We start from the raw sequence: 20,676 nt of genomic DNA, 5'->3' as shown, positions 1-20,676 counted from the left end.
TTGTTGCTGCATGTTTGAGTGAAATTTGAGTCACAAGGAAGACGTAGTCAGTAGCCCCATTCACACAGGAGAAGACACATAAAAGCCGCAGCCGTGGTTCGCCCATTCTCCGCCGATGGTGATTCACACAGAGCGAAGCATCTCCGCCTTATAGACGAACAGCCGTGAATTCACACAGGAAGCCGGCGCTGCGGCTAATAAAGAGGCGTGACATTACATATCATGGTGATGACGTTCAAGGTGTTTCCCCGTGTCCCCCTGTCAATCTGACTCCCTCACTCATGGGACGGAAGCTGTTTTATGGGGGGAAGTTCACTGGAGTCTCGGTCTGGAGGGCTGACCGTCGCGGTGATTTATTTTCATCACAAACACTCGGTGAGTTTAAGTATTTTGCCGGTGACAGACGCTGTTTTTCGGGCAGAAATGTGATGAAGAGTCGATAGGACGGGCGGGAGGACAGAAGCTTCTCCGCGTATATCTGCGGTATTTTTTTCCTCATATAAGTTGCCAAAGACAGTTACAGTTACTACGTTACTTTTGTTTGGTCATGTAACGTTGCTTTGTGGGACATTTCTCTGTCTTAAAGGAGAACTTCGGTCGATTTAAACATGCAGCTTCATTGCTCAAGCTACCCCTGACTTGCGAGTACCGAAGACGCGAACAAATTTGGTCCAGCCATTACAGAACTCCGTGAACGGAGATGTAGCATTGAACGCTAACTGCATGGGGTCAGAACTTCACGCTGTGTTTTAAGCATCTTAACATGCTCCACATCTCACACCAGAAGTTATGCAACATCAGCAGACACCTTAGCACACAGCACTGTAGCGTGTATGACTCAAACTGAATAAAAAAGTAGTTAAAATAGTGTGTTTGTGCAAGGAGCTACTTACCTGTTTGTTGACATCCGCGTCTTCCGGTAGCTAGACCAAACTAGCGTATCCACCGAGTGTGCACTTAACAGGCTTAACAGGCTATTGTAAGGCTCATGGCTCATGACAGGTTGTAACATGGACATGTACATTATGAACATACACACGAAAATGCTGGAATACGTTTCCGTCTCCGCCAGTGAGGGAGTAAGTGCACGCTCGACGGATTGACTAGTTTGATCTAGCTACCGGAACACACGGATGTCAACAAACAGGTAAGTAGCTGCTTGCACAAACACACTATTTTAACTACTTTTTTATTCAGTTTGAGTCATACACGCTACAGTGCTGTGTGCTAAGGTGTCTGCTGATGTTGCATAACTTCTGGTGTGAGATGTGGAGCATGTTAAGATGCTTAAAACACAGCGTGAAGTTCTGACCCCATGCAGTTAGCGTTCAATGCTACATCTCCGTTCACGGAGCTCTGTAATGGCTGGACCAAATTTGTTCGCGTCTTCGGTACTCGCAAGTCAAGGGTAGCTTGAGCAATGAAGCTGCATGTTTAAATCGACCGAAGTTCTCCTTTAAGGACCCGTGTAGTTAACGATGGTCCAATCGACACACCCCCGATACGCGAAGCCGGCTTATCCGTTCACACTGGTTCGGTTCTCCAATTATACTGCCCTGATACTACCTCCAGAGGCGTATCAGGGCCCGAGCGAAATTTCACCCCTGGCCGCCTCCGAGAGATTCACACCGAGATGGAGGAGGGGAATTGGCGTACTAAAGCTGCACCCAAAAGCCAGTGTGAATGGGGCTAGTATTTCTGCCTAATTAAGTATGCTTTTTGAGTTTCCCTTTTCTTTTATGTGTCTGTGTTGTGCTTTTAAAATGTCTGCAAACTTATGAGCACAACCCCAAGCATAAGTAGCTACTATAGATAACAGTGCTCCTGAACTTTATGAAACAACTCGTTGTCCCGCCATAATTTCTGTAACTTCTGTATGCTACTATGTAATACAGAACCACCGCCAGCTCTGTGAATGTCCACCTAGGTGACAGAGCTGCCTCTCTGGCTTTCTGCCATTCGTATACGAATATGTGGAAGGTACAAGCAAAACAACAAATTGATATTTTATTTTAAATACAAAAGTCATCTACCATGTTTTGTCACTCTAAAGTACGTAAAGCAGCAGAGTCACTTGCCATCTTCTGCAAAAGACTCAAGACTCACTTGTTCAGACTTAACCATGACCCTGCATAGCATGACTTCCACCCAACCCCCCACCCCCCTCAAAGAAAGAAAAGAAAAAGCACTTATGTCATAGGATAATGTACTTAAAGCTACAGTCTGGAGTTTTGAGAAAAAAGTGGACTTAGCCAGAATATTTGAATGATAAAGCTCGCAGGTCCCTCCTTCTTCCTCTCTGCTTCGCTGCAGCCCTGCCCATAGAGGAGCCTGCTGTGTATGAGCAGGCTTGTAACCACGGTAACAGAGGATGGCAGATAACCAAGATGGTGCATACAATACAACAACATAAGCCCTGATTGTTCTATTTCTGATCAAATCAAATCAATTTTATTTATATAGCCCAAAATCACAATCACATTGCCTCAATGGGCTTTACAATCTGTACAGTGAACAACATCCTCTGTCCTTAGACCCTCGATTCGAGTGAGGAAAAACTTCATATGTTGATGGAAAAAAAAAAACCCCTTTTAACAGGGTAAAAAAAAACAGTGGAAGAAACCTCAGGAAGAGCCACAGAGGAGGGATCCCTCTTCCAGGACGGACAGACATGCAATAGATGTCGCGTGTACAGAAAAGAGCAACAAATAAAAGTTTACAAGTTACATTAACAGAAAGTTAAGTGGCTCCAGGAGACGACTGAGCTGGATGAGGCATCACCAAGTGGTGCCCGAGCCACACGACCTCCTGTCCACCATGATGACCTGGAAGAGGGCAGGCCACACAAGATAGTTAGTAATGGACAGAGAGAGGGATCAAGATTTACAGAAATATAGATACGAGGAGATAGTGAAGCAGTGGAGAGCAATGATCCAGCAGAGCCCAGGGTGTGACAATCCAGATCCGTCATTTTTTCAAGGCAGCAGGAGCCCGGAAACGGTAGATGGTCCCAGGGGGCCGTGATCCATCAGAAGGGGGCCTGAAAGAAAGAGGGGAGGAGGAGAAAGAGAAGGAGGAGAGAGAAGAGGAGGAGGAGGAGGAAGAAGCGGAAGAGGAGGAAGCTATAGAGAGTGTAGAGAGTGACACAGCTTGCAGCTTGTGGGAACAGAAAACAAAAACAAAGGTTAGAGAAATGCGTAAATCTAGTACTATAGGACCAATACAACTAAATTACAATGACGAGTGCCTCATGCCGATCACTGTATATATCCCGAGTAACAACCACTGTTCCTCACATCGTTAGGTTACCTAAGCTAATCATTCAGGTAATCATCATCACCATGCTGCCTTTCTGAAGCACGAGAAACGTTATTACTCTAAGCCAATTCAACCACTTCAGAGTGTCCTGAACACAAACTAACGTTATTATAACTGCCCAATCACTTGAAATACACTTTTGCTAACCAGTAACCATAAACACAAAGCTAAACACTGGAGTTAGCATACAAGCTAACAAGCTAGATTTAGCAACAAGCTACGTAGCTCGACTGCAGCATCGTACGGCCATATGCGCTGTGAGTATTACTGTAACTGTCACCACCATAGCCTTGTGATTAAAACATAGAATACAACATATATCAAGCAGGGGTCCTTACTTGTCTAGCAGAAAAGCTGCTAACTTTGCGTCCCAAATCCCGCAGCTCCCTCCACCTCCGAAATGATGCTCAGATATTTGTCCTTGTTTTCTCTCTGGCTTGGTCCAATTCTTTCTGTTTACACTGCTTTTCTTCATGAGTCTTCTTATTTCTTCTCTTTGACATGGCAATGGTGGGGCATTTTTTGGCTCTGTTTTTGTTGTCTGTTCTCCGCCATTGTTTACAGTTTGGGTTTGAACATATCTGACCAGGTAAGAGCAGGCACTGCACCTGCACGGGGGAAGGGGCACTGCCCAGTACACGCTGCGTGAGGGAGGGGGCAGCCAGCAGTGTATGCACAAGAGTGATTGACATTTATCAGACAGTCTCCTTGGATCTGATTGGTTGTATTGAGCTGGGAGCAGTGGATTCTTGCAAGTCAAATTACAGCAACTGGGTGGAGCCATAGACAGTGGATTTTTACACAGCTGACCTGTATCTTATTCTACTGTCAGATCACATCAATTTTAGCAAATAAAACAAAAAGCAGTTACAGACTACAGCTTTGACTAAGGTGGACTAGCAGTTAGGATCAGGCTTGGTAAAGACCAGTTGGTGTAACCGACCCCAGAAGATAGAGCTGACTCATCCCCTAAAAGTTAGCCTCTTAACAGGCAAGGTGGGTATGGGTATAAAAAAAAAGAAAAACCCGGCTCCGTGCATCATTTCACGCTTGGCTTAAAGTTATACATTATATAAGTCAATGACTGGGTCACTGGGCCAAGAACAATGCGCTCCGACCCACTGAAAGAACTGCTAAGAACTGTGCATTCTGGTTATTATAGGTTTTCCTACTAGAGCAAAGGGGAATACCACAGCACCAATTTGAAAATCATTTGCTGCATCTTACTGCTGAACAGACAGACAGGTTTTATGACAAGACCATATATCCAACATAGAAATACTTCTTTCAAAGAAAATGTAAAGGGTGGAATTTATAGTGTTGAATAGTGTTCTTGGAATGACTCCTGAATCTAAGGTCTAATGTTTCACAGTGGCATCAAATATGTTTAGACCTCTGCATGCTACTTTGTACTAGTTCCATTTATGGACAGTGGATGGATTTCTTTTCTTTTCGTTCTTTTCTGTCTTTTGCTAGTACATCTGTTGTGGGCCAACATGCAGAGTACATACTGAGTTCCTTAAAATCCCATCGTTTGTTCTATGTGGCTTTAAAATTTAACTTCAGTTATTTCTTCTGCAGAGTGTTTGGATCTCATCAACTCTTGACGTGCCTAGAGGACCTTCTAAGCCTGCAGGAAGGTCAGAACCCAGAGTTGAACCTTCTGTTGACGCCAGCTTATTATCATCTTGCACGGCACAGAATCATCAGCCCCATCATCCTGCCTACCTTCACCAAACCTTGCAGGGATGTCCCAGTAGGCCTGTCACAGCATTGTAACATGAGCAGCTGTTCCCACTAACATCCCCAGGAGAGCATAGTGAAGACAGCCATACAGGTAGGTGTGAGAGGGAGAAAACTTATGGGAAAGTAAGTGGTTTAATGGAAAGAGAGATGGAGGAAGAAAGATAGCAAGGAAAGAGGGGAGTCGTAGGGAGATGTATTTATGGCAGATGAGGGGAAAGGAAGGGGAGAGCTGATATTAGGATATATAAGCAGTAGGCGATCTGAGGGAAGGTGCCAACCCCCTTGTTAGCAAAATTACCAAAAAGCATCCCGCTTGTTAACCTGCCATCACTTTCATCACTCCATCTCCGAGTAGCAGATAGTGTGTTACAAATCACAAGCGGCCACGATCAGCTCTGGTGCACAGTGGAGTCAAGCCGCACATGACTGCTTTGCGTTCTGTCTTCAGAGATCAAATCGAGATCGCACCGTCAAGAAGTCAGAGACACAGAAACGGCATAGAGCATCCGGTGATTTTTCAAAATAAAATACCCTGTGTTGACTCCCGATTGTATAAAAACGAAAAATGACCAAATCAACAAAATTTTGCTATTTATGTTCTAAAACTAAAATTGTTATTTTTTGTCAATGTTTTTAGTTTGTTTGTTCATACAATGGCGGCTTATTTTATGTTGGTAACTGTCATTTTTGTGCTGGTTTATAGTTTAACCATTAGTGAGGTAGCTGTTACATTTCCTGACACCAGCTGTTTTTACCCTCGTTGAAGCGCACTCTGCTGGTCAAATTGTGTCATTACACCAATTTTAAATTACCCCAAGCATGTTTTTCTGCATTATAGTTTTTAAATATAAGGTTGATAGGTGTGATAGGCTATTCCTGGATGATAAAATCGGCCTACCGAGAAATCACAATGTTCATTGTGTGTCCTTCAAGGAATTCGGATGGTAAAAAATTCCAAGGTCATGTGAGTAATGTAACGTAAAAGGACCTTGCTTGTAGCGTATAATGAGAAAACATGAGAAAACCCTGCCTGAATAGACTCAGTCCACTGCATACAATTTAAAGGTGTATTTTCTTATGACTTTAATACAGTTATAAAAAGACAATTGTAGTAGGGAGAGAAGGAAGATAACTGGATAAAATGGAATTGTAGAATTAGAAATGTCACAGTTATGGTTAAGGCATCCTGCAACATTGTCCTTTGGGAGGCACAGGGTGGTTCTCCCATTAGGCCATCCCCCTGTTAAAAATTAACAAATCACCTACTGTATATGAGTATATAATAAGAAAACAATTGTAAATCTTTTCAAATGGAATGCTATCAAGGGAATGGAATGACAAACTTTCCAATTTGATTAGCAGCCTGCATGCCAGTTGGTAAACAGGGCAGACAGATTAGTAACCTGTGTAAACAGTTTAAGCAGAAACCTGTTTAGACAAAAGCCCTGTTCAGACCCAGGATCGCACTGAGACTAAACTGTTTTAAAACATAGCAGGGGAAAGTTGCAGTGGTGTGAACACTGCCCTGTTTGAACAGTCAATTAGCACCTTAAATCAAAATCCGCCAGTCAAGTCAGTCACAAACTGCTTGTTGAAATAGCAGACTTTTTGATGAGAAAGAATCATCTCTTTAATTTATTAACTAAAAGCCATGTCTGTATGACGCACACCTCAAGATGCAAATTTACTGTTAAACTGACAACTTCCCTGCTTTTCCTCTTCTCTGATTGCATTCACCACACACTTGGTATAAAACACACCTCTTGATTTGGATGTTTCATCAATACTAGAAATGCAACTTTAGCAAGTTACTGACTATCACAATGCTTGTTTAGATATTAAGACACTACAGATTACATCCGTAAGAGTAGGATGATACACCTTCTTGTTTAGTTGCCTTGATTTGAACTTTGCAGGTTTTCAGAATGTTGCTGACTGGAAGAGTTGCAAGTTTCAACCCATGTCGCTGCAGACCTTTGGTCTGAATAGGGCTTAAAACTTTTAGAACATCCATCTGGCTGTCGAAGTACTAAAAGGGAAATATAGTTATGGAGAAAAAACTCAAAAGTATGCTATGCAATGTAGTCTTAAATTGTCAAACCATTTGAATGAATGCACCAGTCAATACAACAGTTAGCATGCAATGTGTTCTACCATACCTGATGAAAACAAATGGGTCACAGCATGTTAGGTATTGTGTAATTCCTTAAAGATTATACTGCATATATGTGTGCACAGACTGGCAAATTTTCACAGATGCTGCCACTCAGGATAACATCAATCTTGAGAAAGCATACATACTGCCAGAGCAAGACTGAAAACTGGCCTCAAGGAGACATAGAGGGGACACAGCAGACACTGGAAAGACCTTTATCTCAACATCAACAGCATTAGAGATATGTGGCAGGTGATTAGAAATGTCACGGGCAACAAACGCAGGATCGCCTACTTCATATGTGAGGCCACACGTTGCCAGGTGAGCTGAACACATTTTTCTGCTCACTTTGATGTGTCAACAAAGACTCAGCTGTAAAGTCTACTCTGCCTCCAGAAGACCTCCTACTAACAGTATCTTCACAAGATGTGAGAAGAATACTGCTAGGAGGAAGGGTTAGGGTTACTTAAAAAGTGACAATCAGCTAGTCGATGTTATTACCAACTTTTGATGAGTGATGTATCACTCACACAGGAGAGTGTACCCTACTAAGTGAAAACAGCTACAATTATCCCTGTACCTAGAAAGTCTGCAATGTCTAATATAACAGGCTGTTTACTTGTGGTATTAGCATGCGTCCTGACTGATCGGATCACAAGTGGACAGCTTTAGGGATATGTTTGAACATCCGAAGATGCATTGAGGATACATTTGAGATCAAATTACTCAGACCACATTCAGAGGTGGTCAGGGCCACATGTGACCAAGGGGCAAAATAGATTAAGTGCTTTCCATTTGTTTCTTTGATTTACTCTAATCCAAACTACATGTTTGTGCTCTCTTAACCTGCCAATCTTCACAGCAGTTGTTTGTGAACAACTAACTTGTAAAACTAAGTCATCCAGTTATTGAGGGACCAACTTTTGAAACTTTGCAATGGCAAATTCAAAATTTTATAATAAAATATTTTCCTACATAAGTAACATTTTGCCATGGGTTTGAAGAGTATCTGAAGATTCGCTTCCATTGTTTGTTTGTTTTTTGGATTTTTTGTGAATGAAAGTTTAACATTTATAACTTACTTATAAGTATAAGTATGATCGATCGAAAAGGTATGAAGAAATAGCCATCATGTCCTTAAATGACCTGAACATTTTGACATTTGAATGGAGACGAAGAGAGAAGAGGAGGAAGACTAAAGAAAAGGTGGAGGAAGAGGAGAGAAGAAGACAGAAGAAGAGGACATACAGAAGGGGAAGAAAGGGAGGCAGATGAATATGAAGATGAAAAGCAAGAGGAAGCAAAAGAAAGACAAAAAGACAGATTATTCAAAAGTAAATTAAACCCCAGATAGATCAGGGTTTGAAATTGTTAACAGTTTAACTTGCCAGAGAACACTCAACATCATTCCACTAATCAGAAGTGGAACAATCTGATTGAAGCATCAGTGTAAGGCTTGAACATGCCGTTTCATTGAGAAAGATAAAGAGAGAGGTGATGAAAGTCCACTTAAAGAAGGCACTAATGATGAAACAAAAAATGAAATGCTCATATAGGTGAAATTACTACACTGCTGGAAAAATGTGTGTATGTGAGGTGAGAGAGAGAGAAAACAAGTGCAAGAGAAAGAGACAGAGACATAGAAATGATTAGTGTTAATTCAACCTGAAACAGATCAAGGTTTGGCTTTATTAAATGTAAAAACTCAGAGGATAAATCTGAGTCCCTCAAAATGCTACGTCATTGAGAAAGCGATAAAAAGCAGGAAAATACCACGTTCCCACAATTCCACTGAAATGTTAAAAAAGCACAGACAAAAGACCTGTTGTCGTGTTGGTGTCGGTACCCATCCTTTGAATTTAGGGAGAGCTGTCTCTGTCCTGCACCTCTGATGAAAACAAGGCTGGATTTTATCAAGCAAATTGTTTTCCTTCACAATGTTCTAAAGTTGCTTTCTGACAACCTCTCATATCGACAACGTTGGTATTGATGTTGAACCATTGGGTAACATAACATTTAACATATTTAATCTGTTACTATCTATTTCTGTTATTGAAATTTATGTATAAGACAACTGCTAATATTTGATACTATTCATGATAATGTGCATGCATAAAAACTAAGAACTGCCTGTAGAAATATGGTAAGGTAAAAAAAACTTCAAGATGAAAAGTCACATATTGTATCTTATTGTATCTGCCTCACATTTTGTATCTACAAACATCAACATTTATCAATGTCTAATCATGTCTAATAGACAGATTTGTAATCTTGGGTTAATAGTTTTGTATTGTTTTCTGCAATATGGTTTATAACAGATCCCAAATCAATTATTATGCATCCGATTTTCCACTACCTGCCCCATTAATCTCCATATTTTTGTCTTTCCTGAAGAGAATTAAACATTAACTGTCTTACTGCCGAAGCTAACATTTTTCTTTTTGTCTCATATGATTTTATTTACCTACAGATGTTTCGAAAAAAAGCATCTTCCTCCTTGAGAATGCGAAGAATAACTGAAAGCACTAGATGTAATGATTTCTTTTCTTTACTCTTTAGAAAAAAATATGTAACTTTTCAGTGTTATCATAAGAAAAACTTTCTGTGTTGTCAGATGGAACCCCTCCCAAACAAACAAACGTCTTTGCTTAATGGGTAACTTGGTATTTTAATTGATTTTAGGAGAAGAGGGGTATGACTCAGGAGGAAATTATTCTCTTTGATTTGGACCACTCACACAACAAATACATCCCACCTAGTTCCAACTTTGACAACACTGGATGTTCAACTGAAGACACTGCTTCTGTCTTTTATGCTGTCTGTCTGTTCGCTCATCTCCTCTACACTGCATGTGTGTGTTTGTGTGTAATGTGAGTGGAAAAAAGAATTTCCCAATTACAATCACATTTCTTAGGGTCAGCTGTGAATATTTCCATATTACTGGATTTTGTTTACTTGCTAATTTGTATCGTCCTTTATTGAGCCACAGCGGGTGGGTTACAAATGTAATCACTGCGTTGAAGGTAGTCTATGTACCATGACTAAAAACTTTTTTGTGACCAATGTGATGTAGCTGCAAAAACTAATCAAGTTTTGCTGATGATAATAAAATAATGCCTTTAGCCTTGTTTCCACTGCATCGTACGGCCCTATTTGACTTCATTTTTCTCAATTTGGTTTTCCACTGCAGATAATACCTCCTCAATGTAGGCAGCAGTCTTAGCTGATCATCATTATGATGCCGCGTGACATCATCTTCAGCGCGACACGTGTCAACAGAGCGTTTTCTTGATTCTTGGTATGTAACTCAGCTCATTTAGAACATCTTCTGAGGTGTTACCAATAAGAGTACCAGTTACATCATACTATCCACCACTTTTGCCAACGAAAAACAAAAAAATAATGATTCCAAGCGAGTCGAGTCAGACTAAACCCTACCATGCAGTTGAAATGAGGCCTAAGCCTGTAAAACTCAGATCAAGAGTTGACCATCCCACTCACCTTTTTGCCAGATGGACTTTTTACAATGGCACATCATTTAATGGGTAAAGCTTAAACTTTTGTCCATCAACCAAAACGATTTTGCACAGTAAGTGTTTCACATTAGTCCAGTCCACACCCACTGTAGCCATTGTTTAGACAGCAAACCATGGTATTTTAGTAGAACATTGCATCTGTTTTCTGCTACTTGTGTGGGTACAAGACCATAGCCAGGTTAACAATACCCATTTCTGAAATCTGTTTTAAGTCATCACACAGCTGCCACAGTCATCTTTCTTTAATTCTTAAATTGTTAGCCTTGATGTTTGTATTTGTTTGTGATTTGGGTTGGAGGGCTCAAGATTTTTTTCTGGTGGTTTGGCTCCTCATTTTTTTCCAAGTAGTTGGTAGATGGTGGGGAATGGTCCATTTGCATCTCTGACCTTAATGCTTTCTGTCCTTCTCTCTTTTTTCTCTCTTTTCTCTTTTCTTATTTCTGGAATTACATTACTCTTTCTGTTTTTTCTATCACTGTAGCAGTAGTCACATATGAACAACAGAGAATGTCTGGAGAACCAGGTCCAGACTTTGTTCTTCAGTGGCCCTTTCACCCATGTAGCTCAAAAAAGGAAATTGTCTATGTCAGACATGTTCTCAACTACTTGTCTGTTTGGCTTAGATGAGGGCTGGCCCCTAGTTTAGTGTGCAGAAGGAGGAGGACTAATTTGTAACAATGATGGTTATAACGATTTTACATTGATGTCAGTACTACATGTATCTGTATGCATATCAACCAAAGAGTGGAAGGCTATATACAGGAATGCAGAAAAGAGAAAGAAGCAGTTACAGTACATTAGCATTATCGTTTTCACTCGTTTGCCTTGAATTCTCAGAATGAATGATCTGCTGAATTCAAACATAGGCTCACTTGGATTTACACAGACTTGGCACTTGGGAGCTGGCAGAAAAAACATTTTTTAAATGCTCGGGCCAACGGATATACTTTTACTCATTCATTGTAATGTCTAGACAATTTCAGCGTAGCAGTGCATGTGCAAAAGGCACTTCTCTTGGATTGTTTCTCTTTCCATTCCTTCACATTCATCTCCTTCTCTTTTATGAAACTCATCCCTTCTCAACACTGCTTCCTTTTCCTCTTTCTCCCACTCCACTTTCTTTTCCTCATCCTCCCAGGGACTATTGACCGAGGGCGGAGCTTGTCCTTCCATGAGGTACGTTGCCAGCGTGAGGCAGAAATGAGGCCAGCAGCTGAGGAGTCGTCCAACAGCAGCAACAGCGTAGGAGGTGGCAGCAGCACCGTACTGCAGCGCCTCCTGCAGGAGCAGATAAACCGTAATTATGTGCTGCAACAACAGCAACAACAGCAAGGTGGAGGGGGGGGTGGAGGAGGTTACTCGGGACAAGGACAGGGACAGGTAGGCCCCTCTGATGATCACTCCATGAGCCCCCACATTGCCCGTCAGGAGCCCCAAGGTCAGGAGCTTCAGGCTGACAATGGCCTGGAGAAGCTGGGCTCCACCAGAGTTGGAGGAGGCGGGAGCAGCGGAGGGGGAGGAGTCTTATTAACAGGAGGAGGAGCAGGAAGTAGCAGTGGAGTTGGGAGCGGCCAAGGGCAGTGCCCAAACCAAGAGGACCTCCCTACATACGAAGAGGCCAAAGTGCAATCACAATACTATCGTGGCCATGGTCCTCCTCCTCAGCCACAGCAGCAGAACAATCAGCCCCAGCAGCCTTCTCTCCCTGCCTCTATGGGCACTGCCTTTTATGTCACTGGGGTGACCAGTGCCAAGGTGCGCACTGAGGGCCGCCCCACAGTACAACGAGCAAGTGGAGCGGGGAAGGTGCACCAGGATGATGGACTGAAGGATCTAAAGCAAGGACATGTTCGGTCTCTAAGTGAACGACTTATGCAGCTCTCCCTGGCCACCAGTGGTGTGAAAGCCCATGCTCCTGTTACCAGCTCTCCACTGTCCCCCCTGCTGCCCCCGCCAGGGCCACCGGGTGACTACTACAAGCCCCAGCATCGTGGGCCGCCTCCAGATTATCCCTTCAAAGGAATGGGCTCGCCCACAAAGCAGCAGGAACCTGGAGGCCATTTTTACCAGGAGCACAGAGGAAGAGAACACTCAAGGGAGGTACCTCATGTCCGATACCAGCCTCCACCGGAGTATGGCTCGTTCAGGTAAGCAATACACACACACACACACACACACACACACACACAAAAAAAATGGCAAATGAGACTTGAACATAGAATAAACTGTGCGAAATGGTAAGCGCAAATGAAACGTCTGAGCTGAAAAACTTGCTTTTGCTCTTTATATCAGTTGTTTCGGGTACCTGGTCAACACAAACAAAGGGAGTTTTGGATTAGACAATGACGTATACGGTGATTCTCCGCGGTTGGCATCTATTCATATCCCCTCTTTATATCCAGCATATTACCTATTTACCCCCTGCAGCCATTTTGAATCAAATGATTCTGATTTGAAATTTATTTACACATTTATTTTTGAGCTACTTCCTGTTTTTAGGTAAGAAGAGTAAAAAAAAATATGGATACATTGTTCGATCCTTGATTTTGTTGGGAAAGGCTCCTGTTTTGCGATGTAAGTTTGTCAGTAAATTTGTCTCTTGGCCATTTTCACCTCAGTTAGGTGTTTTTGATAGTCATCCACTAGTTTCTGGTAAACCTCTGGCTGATAACCACTCCTCTTGACAGAATCAGTGAAGTTTAATTAAACTTGTTAGCTTCCCGAAACAGTCTTGTTTCGTCAGCACCTGTCATCCCTTTCGTCAGCGCCTGTCCCCCTGTCAATCTAAACCCGCAGTCAGTTTATAATCATATGGATGCTGTTATAGTGTGTAGTGATTGAGATCCTGACCCACCAAACACCCTGGAAAGTGACAAAGTTACGTTTTCCACGCTAAATTACATAATTACATAATAGGCATCGGAAAACAGGACCTGTCTGACACACTCGTGGGGAGGGAAGCTTTTTTCTGGGGGAAAGTTCACTGAAGTCTCGGTCCGGAGGGCCGACCGTCATGGTGGTTTATTTTCATCACAAATACTCAGTGAGTTATAGTGTTTTGGTGGTGACAGACGCTGTTTTTCGGGCAGAAATGTGACGAAGAGTCAGTAGGGTGGGCGGGAGGACTGACGCTTCTCCACGTGCAGCTGTTTCCTCATATAAGTTGCTAAAGACAGTTACAGTTACTACGTCACTTTTGTTTAGTCATGTACTGTTGCTTTGTGGGAAATTTCTCTTTATTAAGTTGAGTCAGTTATCAGATTGTATGAACGACACGCCCCCCCTCCACGCCGCCATTTTATCCGTTCACATTGGTTCGGTTCACCAATAAAACGGCCCTGATACTACTTCCAGAGGCTGATCAAGGCCGGAGCGAAACTTCACCCCTCGCCACAATTGAAACTTTCACACAGAGGAGGATGCGGAGAATTGGCACAGGATCCCCGCGTGCAAACGGCAGTGTGAATGGGGCTACTGTGTCGGACCAAGTACACCCCCATGGCAATGACACTCTCTGATGAGGGGACAATGTGCCCCGCCACCCTTCAAAAACTGCACAGGAATGGCCGAAGGAACATGGCAAAGGGCTGAAGGCATTGACTTGGCCTACAAATTGCCTAGCTCCCAGTACAGTCGAGCATCCATTGGATGTCCGTCAAGAAGTCTGATCCATGGAGGCCTACCCTTGCTAGCTCCAGAAATCAAAAGATCTGCCGCCAGTGCCCTGGTGCCAGACACAACAGAACAATCCCCAGAAGTCCTGTTTCCATGCCTTGACAGGTCATGAATGCTCGATTGGATAGGGATCTGAGAGTTGGGAAGCCAGTTAGATGCTATGAGGTCTTTGTTATGATCCTTTGGCCATTCCTGAGCAGTTTTTGTGGTGTGGCAAGGAGCATTGTCCTATTTGATGAGGCCACTGTCATTAGGGTGCACTGATGCCATTTCGGCGGGGTACTTAGTCTGCAATTGTGTAGGGGTGGGTGGTGTATGTCCACATGAATGCCAGGAAAGCTTTATGGTAATTAAAAAATATAACATTCAGGGCACCTCATTGAGAAACACCAAACCCTTAGAAACACTTTACCTAGTGCAAAGATTGATTGCATCTCAAGATATCATTTGTGTTTGGTGAAAATTTGTCATTACCAAATGACTAAAACAAATCCTTTACATAGGCTGCTGATTATGTTTGGCCCAGCTACATTTCCTGGTTTTGAAATCTGTCTCAAATACATTTCGAATTGAATAGAACTACTTTTTAGAGTCTAGCACTGTTGTCACATGTCCCTGCTTAGCACCTACAGTTAGTCATGTCCCGAGCTGATCTGCAGGATCAGGATTGGGATCGGGATCGGGGCCGGGGCCGATATGGGCATTTTTCCATTGATCAGTATCAGCAATTTTGAACGTGGGCCCAAGGCTGATTTATTTATTTTTTTATGACAGAGCATAGTTTGTGGCGGAACTCAAGACACACACTCTGGCAATCCTGTGGATAAAATGTCTGCAGTGTGGAAATAACTTAAATTAGAGAACGAAAGCAGTCCATGGCGACATGTAACATCTGCAATAGGACCGTTTCGGGAGGGGGTAACAAAAGAGCTTCATTTGATACTGCTCATTTGGTACAATAAAATATTACAGAGATGGTAATTAAATTAATCACTCTGGGTAACCAGCCCATCTCTGTGGTAGAGGATCAGGATTTTCTTTGTCACCTGGAGTTTTTGAATCCCCGGTATGCCCTATCATCTCGGCATTACATCACATGGATTCCACTTTTGAGTTCTACCTTCTAGACTATGCCTCTCTTGGCATTGTACATGTAAAAAAAAAGGGCCGTCTACTGTCTACTTTGGTTAACTGTCTGTTTTTTAGACAATAACGAGTGAAAATAGTAAGGTAAGATACATTTGAGTAGGCTGGATTTGTTAAAAATTGATAGCTGAAATGCTTTGGTGCAGAAAGAAGCCTGTGAGCCACGGAGGTAAGTTTGCATGCAGATTAATTAGTAAACTCATCGTTTTTTGTATTGCATCACTCATAGCTCTTAAACCTATAAAATAGAGTTTGGGAAGATGTATGTAACCACAGTCGTTAGCTTTGGTTAACTATTAAAGCCTTTTCTCTTGTCAAAAGGCACAAGACAACCGCAGACTTTGTTTTGCGTGCAGATTAATTTCCGCCTATTAATTTCTGCCTCGTCAGTTTGTTGTGGTATTGCATCACTCATAGCTCTTAAAGGTCCCATATCATAAAAAACACGTTTTCTCTGCTCTCTACATATATAAGCTGGTCCTCCCTGAGCCTGCCAACTCCCTGAATGGGGAAAACAAGCGAGTCCTACATGGTCTCTGCAGCCCACCCACTGGTAACACAGCGCTCCTACAGGCTGTTCAGATTCTGCTCCTTTCGCTACGTAACGAAAGGAGTCATTATCATAGGCCGACCTCCTCTGCGCGGTGATAGGAGATATCAGAGAGGGGGGTGTTCATCCCCGAGGTGAAGTTCGGAGTGTCAAGTGGAGAGACAGCGGTGTTCCGCAACGTTGTCGCTCAGAGCTAAACACACAATTGCCCTGTTGTTGGTTGTATAAATCAACAGAAGTGCCTATATTCTGTCCCAGCTACAGAACAACAGAAGAGACCGTGGTTGTGTTTCATTTTTAATGACAATGTGCCGGCTGCGGTTCGTGTTAGCTTGTATGTGTGTGCTAACCACCTCACGTCGGACTGCTTCAGTAACGAGTGTCAGTAAAAAGCTGGCTTTGCCTCGACACTGACCCTCATAAAAGGATCAGTCTCAACCATACTGGACCCAGCAACTGCACCCGAGCCACGATAAGTGTCGCCGCGGTTTGATAGTATTTACAGTTGCCGACGAGTATGATGAAGTCAGCTGGAAACTGGCTAACTAGTTAGCTCCACTTCGGTCCGCTGTGCAGTGGTGTTTGAAGCGAGTTTAATGTTAATAATATTACGAGGGTGCTTGGTTGTCACAGTAAAAAGTCTGGAAACAGGTGCAGACTGGAGACAGAGACGATGCAAACAGTGTATAACAGTTTGGGTACTGTTGGAGACAAACACAGCTTTCGCTAGCTGTTAGCCATTAGCTACATGGCAGTAGTAGAAGTAATATTATTCAGCCAAACTAACCATTCTGAAACGTCCTGCTGCAGCCGCAGAGTCTGTACTTCTTCCGGAGCCTCTACTTCTGGGTCCGATTCTGGGTCAAACTGGTTCGGTTGAACGAAAAAATCTCCGCGAGCCATAGTGTTACATCCACCGTAAACATTAGCGCATGCTACCGTTAGCATAAGGGGCTTCCTCTCCCTGAGAGTGACGTAGCAGGCAAGGCTCCCTAAGTAGGCGTTGACAGACAGAGCTCATTAGCATTTAAAGGTGCAGGCACAGAAACAGAGTGCTGTGAACAGAGCTCAGCAGAGCGGCTTTAAGACTGCTGGAGTTCAGGACCACGGATGTGTTTGGGGCAATACGTATCGAATACAGAGTTGTTGGACCTCTGACAGCTGTGTGAAATTGATGAAAAACAGTAAAATATGGGACCTTTAAACGTTTAAAATAGAGTTTACGAAGATGTATATAACTACAATCATTAGCTTTGATTAGCTCTTAAAGCCTTGTCTCTTGTCAAATGGCTCAACGCGACCGCAGACTTTGATGAACACCGCTGGCAGCAGCGACGTCTGTGTCCGTACCATTCTTATCAATGACAGCGTAACCTCCTATCTCCCTGCTCCCAAATCATAAACCTCGTATCTCCAATTAAACATGATTTGGGGGAAATTTTGTGTTAATGTTGGTACACAGCAGTATATGATAGCAACAACTTTAACAATACAATGTTTAATAACTCAAAAAATATGCTGTTTTTTAAATTTCCTGAAAAATAATGGTTTTGGAGATAAGAGGATTCCGCCTGACAGCGACGATATGCAGAATAAGAAAGAGCCATATGAAAGTATATACTTTGTTTCAACAAAATAAAACAACCTACTAAGGAACAGCTTGGATCAGTGGCGTGCACAGACTTTTTGAAGAGCAGGGGCGAAAAGAAGGGCACTTTAGCACGCGTTTTGGCTTCCAAGAGGGCACTTTAAAACACGTTTTTGCCACCCAAGAGGGCAGTTTAACATGTTTTAACCAGCCAAGGGGGCATTTTAGTGTTTAGCCAACCAAGAGGGCACTTTAGCGTGCGTTTTGGCTCCCAAGAGTGTCCCAAAAATGTTTGTCTCACAGTTCTCATCAACCCCATCTTAAATAAGGCTGACAAAAACACCACTCCAAGTGATGCTAATGTTGCTCTATGTTGGTTGGATCTGTTTATACAGAGCACCTTTGTAACATTTCTGCCATGAAAACTTTGATCTTGTGTCAGGGCTGTGGGTCTCCCATCTTTAACTCTGTGAGGAAAAAAGGCATTGGTTAGGAACCCTTTAGAAGGCTCACTTTTCTTAGGACAGAGGGAAAATTGTCACCATTCAGGCCTGTGCAGCCATCCACTCTTTCCAGATGAACTGATTAAAATTAGTCTATTTCCTGATATACAGATTATGTATTATTTAACAGTTAAGCTTTTCTGAAAAAAATAAGGTTTTCAGGTTTTATTTAACAATAAATCCAGTAAAAAAATTACAAAGTAAACAATGAATTTGCAAGTAGTCATTCACACCCCTGTGCAGTATTATATGCTATGATATATGATGTAAAAGAAATTTACAGTTTTTCTGTATGAAAAACTGTGAATTTCTTTTACATGTAATTTGTAATTAAAAGTTTGTTTTGAGGTTACTTACAATCAGTGCAAATGTTTTAGTGTTCTAGTTTTAACATAGGCATGAAGCAACTAAAGCAAGCCCTGAAATAATTAGCAGCACAAGGGAGCATGAACTGTGCTTAAAGCTAGGGTCTACAATCCTGGAGAGCTAGCAAGAGAGCTAGCAGGATTTGAAAGTGGCACCTCCTCTAAGTTCCACCCCCCCCCCCCCCTCCCCATCCCGTTATTGCTCCGTCCAAAGCCACGCCTCCACAAACTTGAACGCGCATCTGGCAGTGGGACTCAGCAGGGAGAAGGAGATGCCGGAGCAAGACGCAGCAATTCAGCTGAATTTAGCACGGAGCAGACAGGAAGTCAAGCGCCAAAATAACAAACTACATCCGGTTACTTTTCAAAAATAAAACACTCCGTGTTGACACCAGCACACATCTTGAGGCCAGCTGTCCACCGTACTGTGCTGTGGCGGACTCAAACCGCAACTGGTGGGGATTGCCGGAAGGCGGAGCAAAACCGGATCGGAGCTGCAACACAGCAGACCCCTATCCAGTGGAAATTGGGCCGACTCATTAGCCATTCTCATGACTAAAAACAACACACAAAGAAGCTAACGTTAGCATTGGGCTAATACGAGCTACAAACGTAGCCAAGTTGGCAAACCCCACATATTTCATGAAAATAACAAATCCCCCTGAAACAAAACAAATAATTACCTGTCCAACAGAAAGAGAGCAACCTCTGCATCGCTTTTCAAGCCCTTTCACATGCCCCAGTTGTCTCCACCGCTCAAACGCTGCACCGATGTTGACTGGTCCGACTTCTTTCTTTATCCAGAGCCTTTTTCGTCGCAGCCTTTTCTGCTTGAGACTTTCTTTTCCTTGCCTTTCCTTGCCCTTGTGAGCTGTTACAAGTAACGCTGGCTGCATTTTCTCTGCCATTGTAACCAAATGAACGTCTTCTCCTGCAACTCAATAATTTTTTTTTCTATTGCCATTTATGTTTGGGGCATCTAACCTCTGCTAGCTTAGCTGGATTTCTACTGAAAAGCTGACAAAATTTACTACTCTTCTGCAGCAGCTTCCTGTTGACGGGAAGTCCCAATGACTCGATTACCGAGTGCAGTAGAGTTCCGCGGCTCATGGATGAAAATGTATGATTATGACTCCATGGAAAAGCAATCAAAGTTCATATGTGTCTTACCTGCCAGTTTATAACAGTTATAATTGAGAGCAGACAGGGAAAAGAACGGAATTGAGCATTTCTAACCGCGCTCGGTAATCATCGCGTTGGGTCTTCCCCGACCCGGAAGCTGATGGAGGAGAGTTGAAATCTGTTTTTAGCTTCACAATAGAAATCCAGCTAAGCTAGCGGAGGTTAGATGCACCAGACTATGTGCTGAGACCCTATTTGTACTGTTGCTGAAGTTTGGTGCTGTTCTGAGCATTATTTGTGGCTTTTTGGTGGCGGTTTATATTTGGATCCATTTACTGCAATGTATTGTTGTCGTGCGGTCGTTTCTGAGGTTGATATAACTCCTTAAATTGGCGGTCTGCTAACTTGATCACTCGTGAGGGAGTCTAACACAGTTTCACGTTGATTTAGACCATGGATTAAACTTACACCGGAATATCCCTTTAACTTCTCCAACGTATAAACTGAAATGATCGATTTTCACTTGTTTCCCCTGGTCACCAGGCGCCAGCAAGCTTATCAATGCTAGCTGCTCTTCCCTTGGCCTTTTCCATATTCCCAAACATCGTCACTGTGACAGAAATTGACACACAGAGGTCAATGAGATGTTTCATTCTTCAATGACGTAAAACCTGCTTCAGATTGGTTTCCACGTGTACAAAGGCATAAAAAACTATGAACTATAATACACAGGGAATAATTGTAATTTTCTTGACAAGCAAATTGAAGATAATAAAAGCAAACATTCTAAAAGATTACATGTAAGAGCTTTTCATGGTTTCCCAATAATGTTTTTCGAAAAGTGAGGAAAGATCCTGTTGGACTTGTTTCGCACAAGTCTTTATGAATCTGGTTCCTCCGAGGTAAACAGCCATGAATACCACAGAATGAGAATCATCAGGGCAAGACAAGTTGGGACATGATCAGCCTGGC

The 20,676-nt window shown here is 42.7% G+C and overlaps 1 protein-coding gene across 1 annotated transcript in view; it reads left to right on the top strand.

Annotated features, from left to right (window-relative positions):
- The window catches only part of amot (angiomotin), a 79,693-nt gene that overhangs the window by 10,234 nt on the left and 48,783 nt on the right, over nucleotides 1-20,676 (top strand). The window contains exons 2-4 of the mRNA XM_030438943.1: nucleotides 4,900-4,958; nucleotides 11,237-11,278; nucleotides 11,894-12,902. Of these exons, the coding sequence (XP_030294803.1) occupies nucleotides 11,263-11,278; nucleotides 11,894-12,902 (1,025 nt within the window). The 5' untranslated portion in view covers nucleotides 4,900-4,958; nucleotides 11,237-11,262. The remainder of the gene's footprint in view (nucleotides 1-4,899; nucleotides 4,959-11,236; nucleotides 11,279-11,893; nucleotides 12,903-20,676) is intronic.

This window comes from Sparus aurata, chromosome 13 (genome assembly GCF_900880675.1).
Source record: "Sparus aurata chromosome 13, fSpaAur1.1, whole genome shotgun sequence".
Classification (NCBI taxonomy): domain Eukaryota; kingdom Metazoa; phylum Chordata; class Actinopteri; order Spariformes; family Sparidae; genus Sparus; species Sparus aurata.
This window is presented reverse-complemented; position numbering and strand designations above follow the sequence as displayed.